The sequence below is a fragment of the Enhydra lutris genome, unplaced genomic scaffold, assembly GCF_002288905.1.
Source record: "Enhydra lutris kenyoni isolate GAN:26980312 unplaced genomic scaffold, ASM228890v2 scaffoldscaffold14, whole genome shotgun sequence".
Classification (NCBI taxonomy): domain Eukaryota; kingdom Metazoa; phylum Chordata; class Mammalia; order Carnivora; family Mustelidae; genus Enhydra; species Enhydra lutris.
Window position 1 is genome coordinate 34669174 of NW_019154098.1, and position 18577 is coordinate 34687750.

The following is an 18577-nucleotide window of genomic DNA, read 5'->3' on the forward strand; positions in this document are numbered from 1 at the left end:
TTGCTCCCAAGTCATTACAGCAGTTTCAACAGAATCAACAACACCAGGAGCAGGGCCTAAAATTGTCGTTATCTTTGCTTTAGTAGCAAATCTTTATCTTTGGGCATCCTGAAATTTCCATCTCATTGCAATAAATGAAAATCAAATGTAAACTAACTGCAGTAGATGTATTATTGCTCATTATATAGAGTCACTTATCTTCATGATCACATGGAAAGACTTTCTAGACTTCCTCATAGTTAGTTAAGAGCCTTGTGACAGGTTTGGGGAATGAGCTGTGAACAAAAGTGACTGACCTCTGTTAGTTTAATAAGTTCTCCATTCTCCATCTGTTCTCTTCCTCTGATGCAGAAACCTGGTAGCTATGTGTTCCACGTGGCTTACCAACAAGAAAGAAACCCTGAACTGCCACTTAGAAGAGAAGCATTCCATCATCTTATAGATAAGTCTCAGTGTTTTTAGTGGCCTTGTGTCCCTAGGTTATGATCTTCACAATCACCAATCGGTGAGATGGGAAGGCTAGAGGGGACTGCAATTGGGTATTTCCCTTCTCTCCTGTTGGCTAGGTAAAGTAGTATCCCTTGAGAACAAAAAGTTCTGAGAATATTTCAAAACGATTAGTTTTACCCTCCTCTGCTGAAGGTACAAGAGAATTGTTCACTGACCTTCACCTTCAGAACCTGGTGAGGTTCCTCACAAAACTGGGGAGGTCGAGAAGGTTGTTCCCCTAAGGCTGGGCTCCTAGGAATTTTTAACTCTTAAGTCAGTGCACTCAGCCTTCAGTCTGAGTTCCATTAGTTATAGTTTAAGTTTTCCTACCAGATCCTACCTAGCTCCAAGAGTTTCTGTTCCCAGTCAGCAGTCGTCCTCTTTCTTCACCTCTCCCTCCAACTGTCAGGGGAATGATTTGCTCTGTGATTTCAATTATGTGATAAATCTTAGAAGAGTTGTTGATTTTCAGTTTGTTCAGCCTTTTCTTGTTGCGAGGATAAGAGTAACAACTTCCAAACTCTTTCCATGCCAAAGAGGAAACCAGAAAATCTCCACAATATTTTTTTCATTATTTATCAGCATGTCTTTTTCACACTTAAATGTGAAATATTTGTGAGAGCAGGAACCACAGTCCTTTTATCTCTGGATTCCTAGTACCCTGCACGGCGTTAGAATTCTTCAGGGTTCAGTCATGGACCTTCTTATCTGCTCTTCTCCACACACTCTCTAAGTTATCTTATCTATTCATCTAGATTCAACACCAAAAGTTGTAACTCTAGCCAATCCCTATCTCTCCTTCAAAGTTGGCTAATTTATAACATCTGAAGCATAAAAAATCTAAAACTTATATTTTAGTTGCTAGTCTTAACCTATTCATCCTTTCCCCATCTTGATCAGAGTTAATGGCATCACCACCTAATTAGTTCTTCCTATCAGAAATCTGGCAGTCATCTTTGGCTCTTTTCTCTTCCTTAATAACTTTCTCCAAATCTACTACACTAAAAATAATCCTGTCATTTCAACCTCCAAATATATCCCAATCCACTCCTCTCCATCTTTAATCAATTTGGTCCAAGTCATCATCATTTCTAGCAAAGTCTTTCATAAAAGCCTCCTCATTGCTCTACCCACTTCTATTCTCATTCATTCTACTCATAGAGCAGCCAGACTGATACTCACATTTAAATTAACTCAAGTCAATCCCATGTTTAAAAGTTTCCAATTATCATCCTTTTTTACTGAGACTCACACTTATCATTCTCTATAAAACACTACCCTATCTGAATCCTACCTCTGGAATCTCATCTCCCACCATACTCCCATCTTATCCACTATATTATAGCCACATTGGTCTTCCTTGTCTCTCAAACCCTTTGCTACTTAAAAGCTTCAACAAATGATGTTCCCTATGCTTAAAAAACATTCTTTCTCTTAGCATTTATTCCTATTAAAACACCTCACAATCAAAGAGGATTACTATATTAAATGGCCATTTGATTCTAATGATTAAAATTTTAGATTTTCCTAGTTTTTCAAAAGTGTAATTTTTATTATGTCCCAACATGAGTAAAACTGTTATTACATGAAAATTCAAAACAAACTAATCCAATTGACTGGTTTAATTAATCTGTATTTTAAAATTTCTAACTTACCTTTGTTATTATTCTAGCTATTGGGAATGCAAAGTTAAATTAACAGTTGCATTCCAAAGAATTTAACAGTTTTTTTCCCAGTATGCCCATTCTTAATTATCCAGGTACTTGTTTTACACTTTACATATAACCTATATTATAGTGTCTTTAGAGAAACTTTCCCTCATTTTGATGCTGAGGCAAAAAATAGTGGAAGGAAGGAAGGAAGGAAGGAGGGGAGAGAGAGAGAAAAGAAAAAGTAAAATTATTTAATTTATATATTAAGGAATTTTTGCAAAGGCTGAGTGAGCTGACAACTGACACAAATGGCTCAACTGATTTTCTATGCCTTAAAATTTATAGAAAGTCAAAATTGGACACACTGTTCTACTTATATCTACTGTTTCACATGAATCACCAATATCAAAATTAGTAAATATTCCATTATATTAAAGAACTATGAAATAAATAAACTCCGAAAATACAGATTCAAGAAACCTACATTATTATAGCTTTGAATAACCACAAAATGGGATTTGTGTAAATTCATTAGAATGAAATTACTGTTCAGGAAATATTAGACTTTTAATGCTATCTGATAGAATACTTAGTTATTCTACTATGAAAATATCTATATGGAGTGTGAGAAATATAAGTCCTATTTTTTATATATTAAATAAATACCTAGAATTCAGTAAGCGGAGGAAGTTATCCCATTCAAATGGTAGTCAAGAAAGAAAAAAATGAGATGACTCAGAAAGAAGTCTTAGAACACAGATGAATTAAAGAGAGGATTCATAAGTATCCTGGTTTTTGGACCAGAAAGACAGAAGGAAAGCTCCTGGAAAATTATATACCAAAAATCCTCAGGATAACAGGAATGTGAGATGAAAAATCTAACTATTGAGAGACTCTATTAATTCTCAATTTATTTTTTTAGTGGCTCCATGTCCAGTGTGGAGCCCAATGTGGGACTTGAACTCACAACCCTGAGATCAAGACCTGAGCTGAAATCAAGAGTTAGACACTCAACCGCCTGAGCCACCCAGGTGTCCCTAATTCTGAATTTTTAAAACTGCATAAATCACAGATCAACAAGAAGAATGAGTTGCCTAAGATAGTTTAAAGGAAATAGCACCTATTAAATAAGAATTAATTTTTAAAATATCCGAAAGTACTAGTCTTTTCTCCTACCATCTTCCTATCCAAAAATCCAAGCAAACTGAATTATATTTATTATTGAAGTAAAGCTATTTCTTTTCAAGTTTGCCTTGATCTTTGTTTATGTCAATCAAAAGTCACTTTATTTCAGGGGCGCCTGGGTGGCTCAGTGGGTTAAAGCCTCTGCCTTCGGCTCAGGTCATGATCTCAGGGTCCTGGGATCGAGCCCCGAGTCAGGCTCTCTGCTCAGCGGGGAGCCTGCTTCTCTTCCTCTCTCTCTCTCTGCCTGCCTCTCTGCCTACTTGTGATCTCTGTCAAATAAAATTTTTTAAAAAGGTCACTTTATTTCAATAATTAGACATTTTTAAGTGTCTATCTTTTTAAAGCTAATAACCAAATATCTATTTTATTTAATGGCCACTATAATCTACTAAATAATGTAACTTAATCTTTATTACTTTCTGAAACTTACAAATAAGATACATAACTGAAGTCATTTAACACAGAGGCAAATCTGCATCTAATTATATTTTGATAGTAATTTTACTATCCTATGACATTTCAGTGCCTTAGAGAAAATAAGCAAAATAATGACAAGGTATGCCATTTTAACACAATTTTTTATTAGAAAAGAGTTTACTAAATTCATTTCTATTTCTTGAAGCACATTCTTATACCATAAGAATTCTTATGCCATAAAAGGATAAAACATGTAAAATCAGTTGTGAATAAGAAAGGTTTGCCGAGTTCCTCCTACAGATCAGGCATTCTGTTAGATGCCAAAGATAAAACAGTAGATGGAACAAAAATGGTCTTGACTTCACCTAGATTAAATACTTCAACAGTTCCCATTTTAGAACTACATAGACAGTAGAACCCCAACCCCCCATGCCTCATCCTCAGTTTCACTTTCAGTGCTTTCAGTGACCTGGGATGCACTGGGGTCTGGAAGAAGATGATCCTCCTGCCATAACAGGTAAATGGTCAATGGTAGCCTAACACTATGTCATAGGACCTGTGTCATTCCCCTCACTTTATCTCATCATGTAGGCACTTAATCACCTCCCATCATCACAAGAAGAAGAGTGAATATTGTACATGATATCTTGAGAGAGAGAATCCAAAGTTATATAACTTTTATTAGAGCATATTATAATTGTTCTACTTTATTATTAGTTATTATTGTTTATCTCTTACTGTACCTAATGCATAAATCAAACTTCATCATATGAACATATCATATGTATCATATGTATGTATGTACAGAAAAAAAAAACAGTAAAAATAGGGATTATGTGCCATCTGCTGTTTCAGGCACCCACTGGGGGTCTTGGAACATATCTGCAGATAGGGGTGAAGAGGACTACTCTAAACTCTTAGAAACAGTATACCACAACTTAATTTTAGGTCGGTTGAAACTAAACACTGACAAAATTTAAAATAAAATGCACACGAGATAATATAAAATGAATGAGCATATTACCCTCAGCCATAACAAGACAAAAAGACATTTATCCCCTAGTTTGCATTAAAGGCAAACATGAAAGTTTCTCTGTTTCATCTTGGGGCTCCTAGAGTAGTCATTCTCATCCTCTCCTAGAGTTCACGTCACTTCTCAATCTGTCCATCCCTACAAGCAAACCATCTTCTCCACAACCAGAGCTCCCACTTAAAAAAAGCATAGAGGCTGAGCGGTAAGAGCATGTTGGAGTAAGAAGACAGTTATCATGGAGAGATTATAATTTAAATATATAAAATCTTTCTCACATTCTCAAAGTTACTTACACTTCAAAATATAAATAATATTACTGGCACGGAGTTCAAAAGAGATGGGTGAACAATTTTTTCAAGACTACTTTCTATTTTACTAACAACTGAAATAAATGGAATTGACTCTTTTTTAATGTTTCAGGCCAATGTGAGGATAAATTGCTGTTTCCCAAATTATGTTGATAACTTAATGAAATGTTCAGTGAAAGCAGGACTCAGTGGTCAAATATGTTTAGTAAACATTGAATGTCCTAACCCCTTCAGAGCACTTTTAGACCCTCAGAAGTATTACAATAAAGAAAACTGCTTGACCTTTTTTTAAAAGAACCTTTCTAAAACTATTTGACCAAAGGCTGAATTGGGGGGTTAATATTTCTTAATGTCCTCTGAATTATTTTTTAAAGAAACACACTTTAGAATATATTACATAAATGGAGAAAGATGTTTTACTGGGTAAATATAATTTACATTATCCATACTAAAACTGAAGGGAGAACTACTTCTTTTCACTTTTACTACCCTATAAATTATCCTGTTTTCTTTTTAGAGTTCCATGATAATTAAAGATGAAAGTATCAAACTCATAACCTAGCAATTTTAGTTTCTGAGGAATAATATTCCAAGGGCTGTATTTTAATACATACTCTTCAGTATGTTATGCTATCAGAGATAATATTTAGTCTATACAGATCAGCTTACTTACGTCTGGGGCTCCTTTTCATTTTGTTGTTTTTGCTGGGGCTGAAGAACGTTATTTACCAGTTCAGTGATCCCACTAAAGGGAAACCACCTGTTTAAATAAGCAAATAATGTGACTGAATAACAATGTAGGTCAAATGTTTTCTTAACCATAATAATAAAGAGACACAGGCACAAAAGCTACAGCCAATGGAAATGTGAGCTCCAATTATCACCAGGCAGTCAGAATGTAGGGAAATTAAGATTGAACACTTAACCAGTCCCCAAGCAGGCAGCAAAAAACTACATCCAGTCAACATGTGGATGAAGTAAGAGGCTGCAGGCAGCTCTCTTACAAGCCAGAGTCAGAAAGCAGAAGACACACTAGCTGCAGCCTATCCAGTATTAGTGTAAGCTAATACCATCCAAGGTGCAGAAAGCAGAATATGTGCAAAGGTACAGAAATCAAGCCTACTGCACTCTAAATACATTTACTTACTGTGTCGGTTGTGGTTTGTGCTCTTCTTTGACCCTAAAAAGATAAGTTTGCACAACTGAGTGCACTGTACTAAGAAAAAAATTTCTCTCTACAATTTGTGGCCATATAAAAATTAAAAATGAGGTTTGTTACATAGAAAAGGTTAGTGCCTTGCTACTTGGAATTATACACTTAAATTAAGTGGACACAAAAAAAGAGATGTTGAATCACTTGTTCTGAATAAAGGACTGATATTAAAACTCTACTATTGTTTTAATGATTCCATGATTTAGTCCTCGAGTTCTCTGCATATTTTTATTAATATTGATATTGACGCTTTTATAATACTTAAAGTGCTATATTAAACACAGTTACATTTGTTTTACTGAAGATAAATCGATTTCCTCTTTATTTTTTTAAATTCTTCCTTAATATAAACTGAAGGCATAAATATTTTAAATAAAAATGTATAGTTTTATAAATGTATTTTAAAAGCCTTACAAATGAATTTATTTATTGCTTAAAGGACCAGATAAAAGAATTGGGAGGGGGGGTTCTGTATCCAATCTACCTAAAAATAACTACTAAAATAACTATGTATATTAAATTTTAAACATTTATAAGCTAAAGTAAATTATTCATATAAGATAACAGACTAAAAATGCATTTAAACTACAATCAACTCAGTGCTTCACTGAAATAGCACTAGATATTTACAAGGTAGAGAAAGCCCATACCCAAGGGTACTGGATTCCTCTGAAATTTGTCTTCCCACACTCTACCTAGGACCAGTCCTGAGAGGTAAACTTATGACTCAGTGATCAGTTCATTAGCTTTTACTTTCCCAAAGAAAGGCTAAGAATTGGTAACTAAAAATGGTTACTAAAATCTAGGACTTTCATAAGGAAATTATATTAACACTGTGTATTAGATTCTTTTTAGATCAAATTGATTTTTTTCTTTTCCAGTGTGTTCCTATTTATAATGATATAAGCAATAAATGAAAAGGTATACCCTTACAATATTCTTGTGTCCCAACAGATAAATATAATTGATAATTGTGTATCTCTATATTAACCCAAAAATGAATATCCTGTGTTCTCCGCATAAGCTTCAAAAAAGTGTAATAGTATTATCCTAGAGCTAAACCCATATCACTTAATATTTAAATATAGTCATATAATGGATTAATAATAAGATTGTATTTAGCACCAAATATCCTATCAGCAAACAAACACAAAAACCTTAGAGTGACACCGGATTCTATCCTGAAAACCTGTTGTATTTTCTAGAGAGTAAGATTAAAAACTGCTTAACATTTCAAAACAAAATAGGCCCCAAACAGATAATGGCAAAGAAAGATTACTGTACCAGCTCATCAAAATGGAGAACAATGCAAGATTACCTTTTACCAAGTGATATGTATAAATGAATATTGAAATAAATGAATATTGAAATAAATATGCAAATGAGGGGAAATATTGTTAAAGAATTCTTGGGTGATCTCTGCAAGGAATCGTGTTGCTTTTTTAATTAGTGACAAAAGTTTTGATCATAAACAAATTGATATTAATCTACCAATCAGTTCCTAATTTCAAAATTTTACTTGAAAAATTAACAGACATAAAAATGTTAACTACCAATTCTAGGAAGTATTTCTGGGCATTGTAAGATATGTGAAATATACAGACATTTGCATCAGCTTCCCAAATAAAATATGCATCATAATAAGGCAGTTAAAATATTTATCCTATCAGGTGGCCAACAGACACATGAAAAGATGTTCATCATCACTTATTCTTAGGGAAATTCAAACCAAACTACAATAAATTATCACCTCACACCTGTCAGAACGGTGTAATCAACAACACAAGAAACAACAGGTGCTGGTGAGGATGTGGAGAAAAAGGAATGCTCATGTGCTGTTGGTGGGAATATAAATCGGTATAGCTCCTCTAGAAAACAGTATGGAAGTTCCCCAAAAACTTAAAAAAGAGTACTACCCTATGATCCAGTGGTCACACTACTGGGCATTTACCCAAAGAATACAAAAACATTAAATTCAAAGGGACACATGCACCCCGATGTTTACAGCAATATGGTCTACAATAGCCAAATTAAGGAAGCAGCCCAAGTGTCCATCGATAGACGGATGGATAAAGAATGTGTGGCATATATATAGTGGAATATTATTCAGCCATAAAAAAGAATGACCTCTTGCCATTTGCAATGACATGGATGGAGCTGCAGAGTATAATGTTATGCAAGTCAATCAGAGAAAGACAAAAACCATATGATTTCACTCATGTGGAACTTAAGAAACAAAACAAACAAGCAAAAGAGAAAGAAAGAAGAAAAAAAAAAGCAAGAAACAGGCTCTTAACTACAGACAACAAACTGATGGTTACCAGAGGGGAAGCTGATGGGGGAACAGGTTTAAACTGGTGATGGGGATTAACAAGTGCACTTGTTGGGGCGCCTGGGTGGCTCAGTGAGATAAGCATCTGCCTCCAGCTAAGGTTATAATCCCGGTGTCCTGGGATGGAGCCCCCACATCGTGATCCCTGCTCAGCAGGGATCCTGCTTCCCCCCAACCCCATTCATGCTCTTTCTTGCTATCTGTCTTGTTAAATAAATAAATAAAGAGTGCACTTCTTGTGATGTATGGAATTGCTGAATCACTATATTTCACACCTGAAACTGAAAAAACACTATGTTAAAAGAATTTATCCTATCTTTAAATACAATCAAGAATATAAAATTATTCTCCTTTTTCCCCAATATTGTAAATAAAATAAAACCTCAAAATGTCTGGACATAATTAAAATTCATGATGAGTTCATTTACAAACAGGTAATATGAAAAAGTAATCATATCATATTTTTTTTTACAATACACTAACATTATTAACAATGAACACCTACATTCCTGCATTCCAAAAAGTGTATGAGGGACTTCCACTTGCCAGTCTGATACATAAAACGCTTAGAAATCATCACTTCCATCCTTACAACGAGCAAAAAGCTGAACAAACTGAAAACCAACAATTCTTTTTAGAGCCATCAAAGACTTTAGGTAACCAGACAAACTGGTGCTCTGAAAATGAAAGAAATAGAGAAATAGATACAGACCATCACATTTTAGCAAGAGCTCAAGTCAAGGGGCTGAAGCCCACACCTGAAGCGGTAGAAATACTTTTAACTAAAACTGACCAATTACTCGAGACTCAGTGTGGACTGGTCGAGAGTTTAAAATTCCAAGTGCCAGTCTTAGATGTGCCACCACATCCCCATAAATTTTATCCCCAGGAGCCCTACCAGTTGCTCACTGTAAAAATCGAAGAAAAGTCTCCTACATCCAAACAAAAGATGGGGAAAGTAACTATTACAAAATATTCCCAGAGCTCTCTACTCTCCTCAACAATCCTAAACTCAAGGGAAAATATTTTACCAAAGCCTAAATAATTGGGTCTACCAAAACCAAACAAGCCTGAAGAAGAAAATTATCTCTTCTAGCCTTTGAGGTGGAAAAAAAAAACCAAAAACACAAACTACACCCCCTCTAGCCTTCAACATGGAGAAAGAGAAATACCCAACTCAGGCTCACCAAAAGACAGACTACTGAATGCTCCTCCCATAACACCTCACCACCAAATCAAGAGAGCTCCTGAATAATGACAAGATTACAACTAAAAGAACTACAAACTTCAGACACTATTTAGTTGAAAGTCTCAGGGAAACAGAAGGGAAAGGAAGGAAGGAAAATACAAATAAAGACAACAGGGAAGGTTTTGGGAAGATGATGGAGTCAAAGGCAATAGAAATCTGTCCCCCTACCTGGACAACAATGGCAAAATCTGTCCAATGTAACTATTCTGGATTTTTGGAGTCTAATGAAGGCTTTCAACTTCGGGAGAAGACTTGAACTATACACTGCAGTTAATTTTGGTCAACTTGGGCTCTTAGCATAATATGAGCGACCCAGTCCCCACCTGCCAGACCCACAGTGCATTGCTGTGCACCTGCTCCTGGAGCAACCTGCACACAGCTTGCAGGGGTCAGGATAGGTAAAAAGGACTCTGGTCTCCAAATATCAGTGATCTGTGCTCAGATCAAAGACTATTGCTTCTCATCTAAGAGCTGCAGACAAATAAGTGGGTGGCTGTTGCTGCAACTCCTCACACTGTTGAAGTCTTTCCCCTTCTGGCTAAGGTGATTTCCAGGATGTTTAAATGGCCAGCTCAACTCCCCCTCTCCCACTCTGTTCTTTAATTTTTCTCCCTTTGGGAGCCAAACATTCAAAAGCAACTGCATGTATGGGAGAAAGTAAAGTCACTGTACATGCCCAGAGAAAGGTCCAGGCTTAACAAAGACCTGAAAAGACCTTAAATTTATACCACAGGATAATGCTCAGCACAGAGACAGCCTACAATTAAACACACACACACACACACACTAAACAAAAACAAGAAAACCCAGTGAAGGGGGAAAAAATCTGATTTCCAGACCTACCACATTAGATTCAAATGTCCAATTTTCAACTTAAAAAAAAAAATCCTAACACATACAAATAGGAAAGTATTATGCATTCAAAGGAAAAAAGGATGAATAGACACTGTCCTTGAAAAAGACCTGACAGCAGATCTACAAAACAAAGACTTTAAAACAATCATCTTAAAGAAGCTTAAAGAATTAAAGGAAGATGTGGGAAAGTCAAGAAAATCTATGAACAAAACAGGAATATCAATAAAGAGATAGAAAACCTAAAAAAAATAAAAAATAAAAAACGATTTTTGAAGATGAAAGTACAATAACTGACATAAAAAACTACTAGAGAGATTCAAATTACAGACCAATACCCAAATACTACCCAAAGCAATGTACAGATTCAAAGCAATCCCTATCAAAATCCCAGTGTTTTTGGCAGAAATACAAAAACCCATCCTAAATTCACATGGAAACAGAAGGCACCCTAAATAGCCAAAATAATTTGAAGGAAAAAAAAAAAAAAACCCAAGAATGAAGCTGGATGACTCACATATACTAATTTCAAAACTTACTACTAATCAGTGTAGCACTGACATAAAGACAGAAACAGACCAGTGAAATGTATATGGAGCCCAGAAATAAACCCTCATGTATATTGCCAAATGGTTTTTGACAAGGGTGCCAAGACTATTCCATAGCAAAAGGACAGTCTTTTCAACAAATGAGACTGGGAAAACTGGATATCTACATGCAAAGAATGAAGCTGGTCCCTTACCTAACTTATACAAGAATTAAATCAAAATCAAAGACCTAAATGTAAGATCTAAAACTATAAAATTCTTAGATGACAAATATAAGAGCAAAAGCTGCACAACACTGAATTTGTCAATGATTTTTTGGATATGACACCAAAGGCACAGGAAACAAAAGGAAAATTAGACAAACTGAACTTCACAAAAATTTTTAAATTTTGTGAATCAACAGAGTAAAAATGCAACCCACACAATTGAAGAAAATGTTTAAAAATAATATCTAATCTCAAGGGACTAATATCCGGAATATATAGAGAACTCCTAAAACTTAACACACACACAAAAAGAAACCCTGTTCAAAAATAGACAAAGGACTTGAGCAGACATTTCTCCAAGGAAGATACACAAATGGCCAATAAGCACATGAAAAGATGTTCAATCTCACTGATCATTAGAAAAATGCAAATCTAAACTATTGTGAGATATCACCTGACACCTATTAGGATATCTACTATCAAAGAACAAGATAACAGGTGTTGGTAAAGATAAGGAGAAATTGGAACCCTTCTGCATTGTTGGTGGTAATGCAAAATAGTAGAGTCACTGTGGAAAACAGTATGGTGTTTCCTTAAAAAATTAAAAATTATTATATGAACCAACAATTCCACTTCTGGGTATATACTAGAAAGAAATGATAGAGGGTCTCAAAAAGATTTGTACACCCTCGTTCATATTAGCATTATTCACAATAGCTATAATGTGCACACACCCCAAGAGTCTATCAATGGATAAATGGAAAAGCCATACACACACACACACACACACACACACACACACACACACACACAATAAATGAATGTTACGTAAACTTAAAATGTTGGGAAATTCTGACACATACTACAAAATGGATGAACCTTGAGGACATTATGCAAAGTGAAATAAACCCATCACAAAAGACAAATACTGTATTATTCTACTTACATGAGGTACTTAGAATAGTTGGAATCATAGAGCAGAAAGTAGAATGGTGCTTACCAGATGCTGATGAGAAGGGGAAAATGGAAGTTCTCGCTTAATGGGTCTACAGCCGCAGTTTGACAACATGAAAAAACATTCTTGAAATGTATAGTTGTGATGGTAATATATTATAAATATATTTAATATCACTGAACTGTGCACCTAAAAGTGGTTAAGATGATATATTTTATGTCTATGTATTTTACCAAAATTAGAAATACTGGTTAAAAATATAAGGACAATAAAAGAAATTTTAACCTCTGATACCATAGATATATCAAACAATAAACAGAGCCTGACTCATAGCCAAGTAAATATAAAACCTAACACTAAAAGGCAATCTACCTACGTTTCTTTTACACAATAAACTTTGTTTAGCTTTCAACAAAGAATACAAGGCATTTTTTAAAGGCGAGAAAAACACAGGCTGAAGAGACAAAGCAGCATCAAAACCAGACTCAGAATGACAGAGATTTTAGACTTATCCAACTGGGAAGAATAACTATAATATGTTTAGAGCTTTAATGGAAAGAGTGCACAACTTTTTGTTGTGTGGGTTGTGTGAGCAGAGAGGTGGAATGCTTAAGAAAGAATGAAAAGAAAATGCTATAAATCAGTAACACGGTAACAGAAATGAAGACCTTCGTCTTTGATGGACTCGTCAATACACCTCACTCAGCTGGGAACAATCTCAGTGAGCTTGAAGATATGTCAATAAAAACATTCAAAACTGAAAGGCAAAGAGAGAAAAGAGTAAAAGATGAAACAGAATGTCCAAGAACTGGGGGACAATTACAAAAGGTATAACATATATATAATGGGAGTACCAGTAGAAGAAAGAAAGAAAGAAAGAAAGAAAGAAACACAAGAAATATTTGAAATGGTAATAATGGAGAATTTTCCAAAACTAATGACAAGACACCAAAACCAAAGATCCAGTAAGCACAAGGAATACCAAGCAGGATGAATATTTTTAAAATGTTCATCTAGGGGCACCTGGGTGGCGCAGTGAGTTAAGCATCTAAGTCTTGGTTTCTGCTCAGGTTGTGATCTCGGGATCCTGAGATGGAGCTCAAAGTGGGGCTCCCTGCCCAGCAGGTAGTCTGCTTCCCTTCTCCCTCTCCTTCCGCCTCTCCCCCTACTCTCTCTCTAATGAATAAATAAATCTTTTTAAAAGATGTACACCTATACAAATACTATTTTGAAAAAAAACTGTAAAAAAAAAAAGAGTATTTTGAAAGAAGTCAGAAGGAAAACAAATACCTTGCCTACAGAGAAACAAATACAAGAATATAGGAATTTTTTTTCAGCAACCATGCAACCAAGAAGAAAGTGAGGTGAAATATTCAGTGTTGAAAGGAAAAAAGAACAACTTCAAATTCTGTATCCAGTGACATTGTTCTTCAAAAGTAAGGGCAAAATAAATACTTTCTCAGACAAGCAAAAGTTAAGGGAATTTGTCATCAATGTACCTACCTTCCAAGGAATGTTAAGAGGGAAGAAATGATACAGGTTGAAAATCCACATCTACATAAAAATAGGAAGAGAATTAGAGAAGGAATAAATGAGGGTAAAATAAAACCTTTCATTTTTCTTATTTTTAATTGATCTAACATAATTTTGTTTACAGTAATAATGGTAACATTGTGTTTGGTGATTATAGCTTACGGATAAGTGAAATGAATGACAGCAATTTTTAAGGTACAGGAGGGAAGAATGGGAAATACTCTGTCATATAGTACTTGTACTACCCCAGGGGTGGTATAGTGTTATCGGAAAATAGTTTTAAGCGTACACTGAAAATTCTTCAGCAACCACTAAAAAATATGCTTAGAGAGGAGAAAGCATGGAACCAAATCATATAAAATGTTGACTTTACACAAGAGAAGGAAGAGAAATAGTAGAAAACAAAGAAGAAGCAGAGGAAAAAGAAGAAGAGGGGGAGGTATTATGAACATGAAAATATGAAGAGGTTGGGGAGGAAGTAGAGGAGGAAGAAGAAGGAGAAATAAAAGAACACTGGCAATGAATGAGATAGTTATAAATATGGTAACTATTAATCCAGTTATATCAATAATCGCTTAAATGTGAATGATCTACATACACCAATTAAAAGGTAGACACTGTCAAAGTAGACTAAAAAAAAAGGCCAATGTGTTGTCTATAAGAAACCCACTTCAAATATAAAGACACTGATAGATTAAAAGCAAAGGAATGGAGAAAGATACACCATGCTAACGTTCATAAAAAGAAAGTTGAAGTATCTACATTAATTTCAAACAAAGTCAACTTCAGAACAAGAGAATTATCAGGGATAAAGAGGGGCATTCCATAATGAAAAAGGGATGAATTCTCCAAGAAAACATAACAATCCTTAATGTGTTTGTGCCTAGCAAAAGAGCGTCAAAATATGAGAGACAAAAATTGATAGACCTGCCACAAGAAACAGACAAATCCACTGTTTGGGTTAAACACTTCACACTTCGATCAATAACTGACAGATCCAGCAGGCAGAAAATCAGTAAGGACATAGCTGAGTGAACAGCAACATCAATAAAATGTATCTAATTGGCATTCTCTAATACATCATCCAATAATACCAGAATACACATTACTCTCAAGTTCAAATGGAACATTTACCAAGAAGATCACATTCTGGGCCCTAACATGCTCTTTAACAAATTTAAGAGATACAAATCAAACAAAGTTCCTCTGAGTTCACAATGAAATTAAACTAGAAACAAATAACAAAACTGTAATGGAAAACCCAAAAATATCTGGAGATTAAATAATATACTTCTAAGTAACACCTGGATCAAAAAAGAAGTCTCGAGAAAAATTTGAAGTATTTTGAACTAAATAAAAGTGAAAAACAACCTATCAAAAGTTGCAAGATGCTGCCTCTCTGCCTACTCGTGATCTCTGTCAAATAAATAAATAAATAACCTTAAAAAAAAAAAGTTGCAAAATGCTGTTAAATCAGTACTTAGACGAAACTTTCAACACTGGATGCAAAAAAAAGATCTAAAATCCATAAACTAAGATTCCATCTTAGGAAACTAGAAGAAGAAGAGTGAATTAAATCTAAAGTAAAACAAAGAAAAGAAATAGTAAAAATAAGAGCATAAATCAATGAAATTTGAAATAGAAAATCAATAGTCAAAACCAACAAAACCAAAAAATGTTTTTTTATAAAGACTAAATGATAAACCAAGCTAAAGCTAAGCTAGTCAAGAAAAAGAGAGAAGACACAAATTACTAACATCAGAAATGAAAAATGGTCCATCACTACTGATGCCATGACATTAAAAAAGATAATAACTATTAAGAATAACTCTATGCTCAGAAATTTAATAACTTCGATGAAATGAACCATTTGCTTGAAAGATACTCTCTATGACAACTCACAACCTTGCAAAACAGAAATCACCAAGGTCCGAAAGTTTCCATTTGTGAACTCTACCAAACATTTAAATAGGAAATTACACCAATCCTCTACAATCTCTTTCCAGAAAAGGAGGCTGAGAGAACACTTTCTAACTCAGTCTCTTAGAACAGCATCACCATAATTCAAAAAACAAAGACATGAAAAGAAATGAAAATTACAGACCGTTATCTTTCATGAACACAAATGCAAATATATTCAACAATGTATTAGCATTGTTAGATTGAATCCAACATCGTATAAAACAATTGTACCCCATGACCAGGTTGGATTTATCTCAGATATAGTGGTTCAATACTCAAAAATCAGTTCGTGGAGTCCATCACAGCAACAAGTTAAAGAAGAAAAATTATCTATTATATTTGACAAAATCCAACAACCATTCATAATAAGAATTCTCGACACACTATGAATTGAGCACATTTCCTCAATTTAATAAACATAAAAAGCTACAGATAACATCATACTTAATGATGAAAAACTAGAAGTTTTCCCCTTAAGATGAAGGAGGAATCGGCTACAGAGAGATCAAACAAAGAAATTTTGGGAATGTTGGAACTGTTCCAAATGATATGGTGTTGCTGTATACATGACTATATGTATTTGTAAAAACCCACAGAACTATACATCACAAAGAGTAAACCTTAATGTATACAATTTCTTAAATAATCAACCACAAGGGCAGGAAATCCTAGGATGAAATGCAGAATGTGATAAATGAATTCAGCTCTGTTTGGAAAATGGATAATAAACCTCAATGACTCAGAAAAATTTGCTGGTCAAAGTAACAATGGGAAAGGATATCTTAAGTGGATACTTCCAACGCTAAAGACAAAAAAAGAACTATACAATGTACTCTAATTAGTAAATCTGTTTGCACACCCCATAGGTTAGCAATTCTGAAACTACCGTGGATGTTGACAGGAATTGAAAAATAACTAAATAAACTGAAATAATGAGCCAGGTTTCTCACTGTCAGAAAAAGAAGTTACAAATAAACAGAGAAGAGGCAAAAATGAATGAACCCTGACTACAGTGCTGGATTTAGAGTCAAAGATATTAGTGTGAAGTTATGCATATTTATATATTATAGATAGACTGATAATGGCAGAGAGAAAGAAAGCCTGTAGAATATAATTAATAGATTAGAGCTATTGTGCTCAACTAGAGTAATCAAAAGTGGAGCTATGAACACAAGCATTTAGTTTCATTCTCTTCCCAGAACTCCCCCAATGACAGGGTTTCCTTATTTGTTTGTTAGAATGGGTTAGGATTCAAGGCTAGTAAAATTTATGGAATTGGAAGCAGAGAGACAAGTGGTAACTGTCTTTAGGCGGCAGTCCTGAAAAGCTGAATCCTAATGCAATGAAGAGAAGAGGCAAATTAACATCATAGAATCCCCAAAGGCTCCAGAATTGGCAGAACCAGGTATCTCTAGAAATAGAGTGTTAAAGTGAGACTAAAAACAAGTGGAAAGGGTCTTCACGAACAATAGGACCCAGATTCCCTCACTCACTCCATGCCTCTCCCCAGCCTCCACAGAAGCTTAACAAGCATCTTCTCTGAAGAAGGTACAACGGAATGACTCAACTAGGGGAGACCAGGCAGATACCCAACAGGGGTAATACACGAAACACAGAAATTAAATGAAGTCTTACATAATGAATGTTAAGACTCTAGCTTTTTCCCCAACATGGTCCCCAGTGCACTAGCTGCTAGGCATATTCCCTCTAGCTCAAAGTCTGGAAGATTTTGCTCTAGGTAATCTAACTCACTCAAGAGAAAAGAACTGTGCTCCCCAACGATCTAGCCCAGCTATATCACAGACTATGTTACTGTTAGGGAACCAATTCTAAAGAAAGAGGAGACTGAGGATATTATGAAAAGATTAAAATTAAACCAAGCCACCAAACATTTATAGAAACCAATATCTAAAGAAAGAGGAGGCTGAGGATATTACAAAAAGATTAAAATTAAACCAAGCCACCAAACTTTTATAATATCAGAACTACAAAAATGGGGAGAAAAGGCAAAGAAAACAGATTATGTAGTGAAAGATTTCTACTCTTTATTGTAAATGTAAAATGAAATAGGAAGACAGACCAGAGGACAAACACCTTCTCAGGGCATCTACCTCTACCTTTGGTTCTTAAAGCTATTACTACCATCTGCCCCAATTTATTCAGGATCCCCTCTTAATCTGACTTCAGTCACTCTGGTTCTCTTTTAGTTCCTCAAAAGGGCCATGTACCTTTCTGCCACAAGATCTATGTAAATATCTGGACATATTTGGGGGAAATATGAACATTTTCATTAACAACCACATAATTTCCTATTTAATGCCATTTATTTTAATATTTGCATACATCTATAAATGGACTAATTTTTTTGGCATTTTACTCACAGCAAATAGATCAGTGTTTTAGAAACCATGGCTCTTAAAATCTAGCTGTCACTACATTTGCCTATGAGAAAGAGCAACTCACAAATATTTGGAATACTTATGAATAATGGAAGAGAACATTGATCAAACTGTTAAGTCAATAAGGTGGTTATCAATGAATGCTGAAGTCCTTTCTATATTAGAAATAATCCATATGGATTATATATGTGGCAACTGTTCAATGTCAAATTATTTTCCCCCTAACACCAAAGATGTCCCTTCA

General features: G+C 34.8%; 1 protein-coding gene across 20 annotated transcripts in view; it reads right to left on the reverse strand.

Annotated features, from left to right (window-relative positions):
* LOC111146851 (regulating synaptic membrane exocytosis 2) overlaps nt 1–18577 on the reverse strand; it is a 591447-nt gene that overhangs the window by 495415 nt on the left and 77455 nt on the right. For 6 of the 20 annotated variants that reach the window (XM_022502565.1, XM_022502567.1, XM_022502560.1 and 3 more), the window contains exons 2-3: nt 6232–6264; nt 5758–5844 (exon numbers count right to left, since the gene is read on the reverse strand). The exons of the other annotated variants lie outside the window; for them this stretch is intronic. In XM_022502565.1, the coding sequence (XP_022358273.1) occupies nt 5758–5844; nt 6232–6264 (120 nt within the window). The remainder of the gene's footprint in view (nt 1–5757; nt 5845–6231; nt 6265–18577) is intronic. 20 annotated transcript variants of the gene reach the window in all.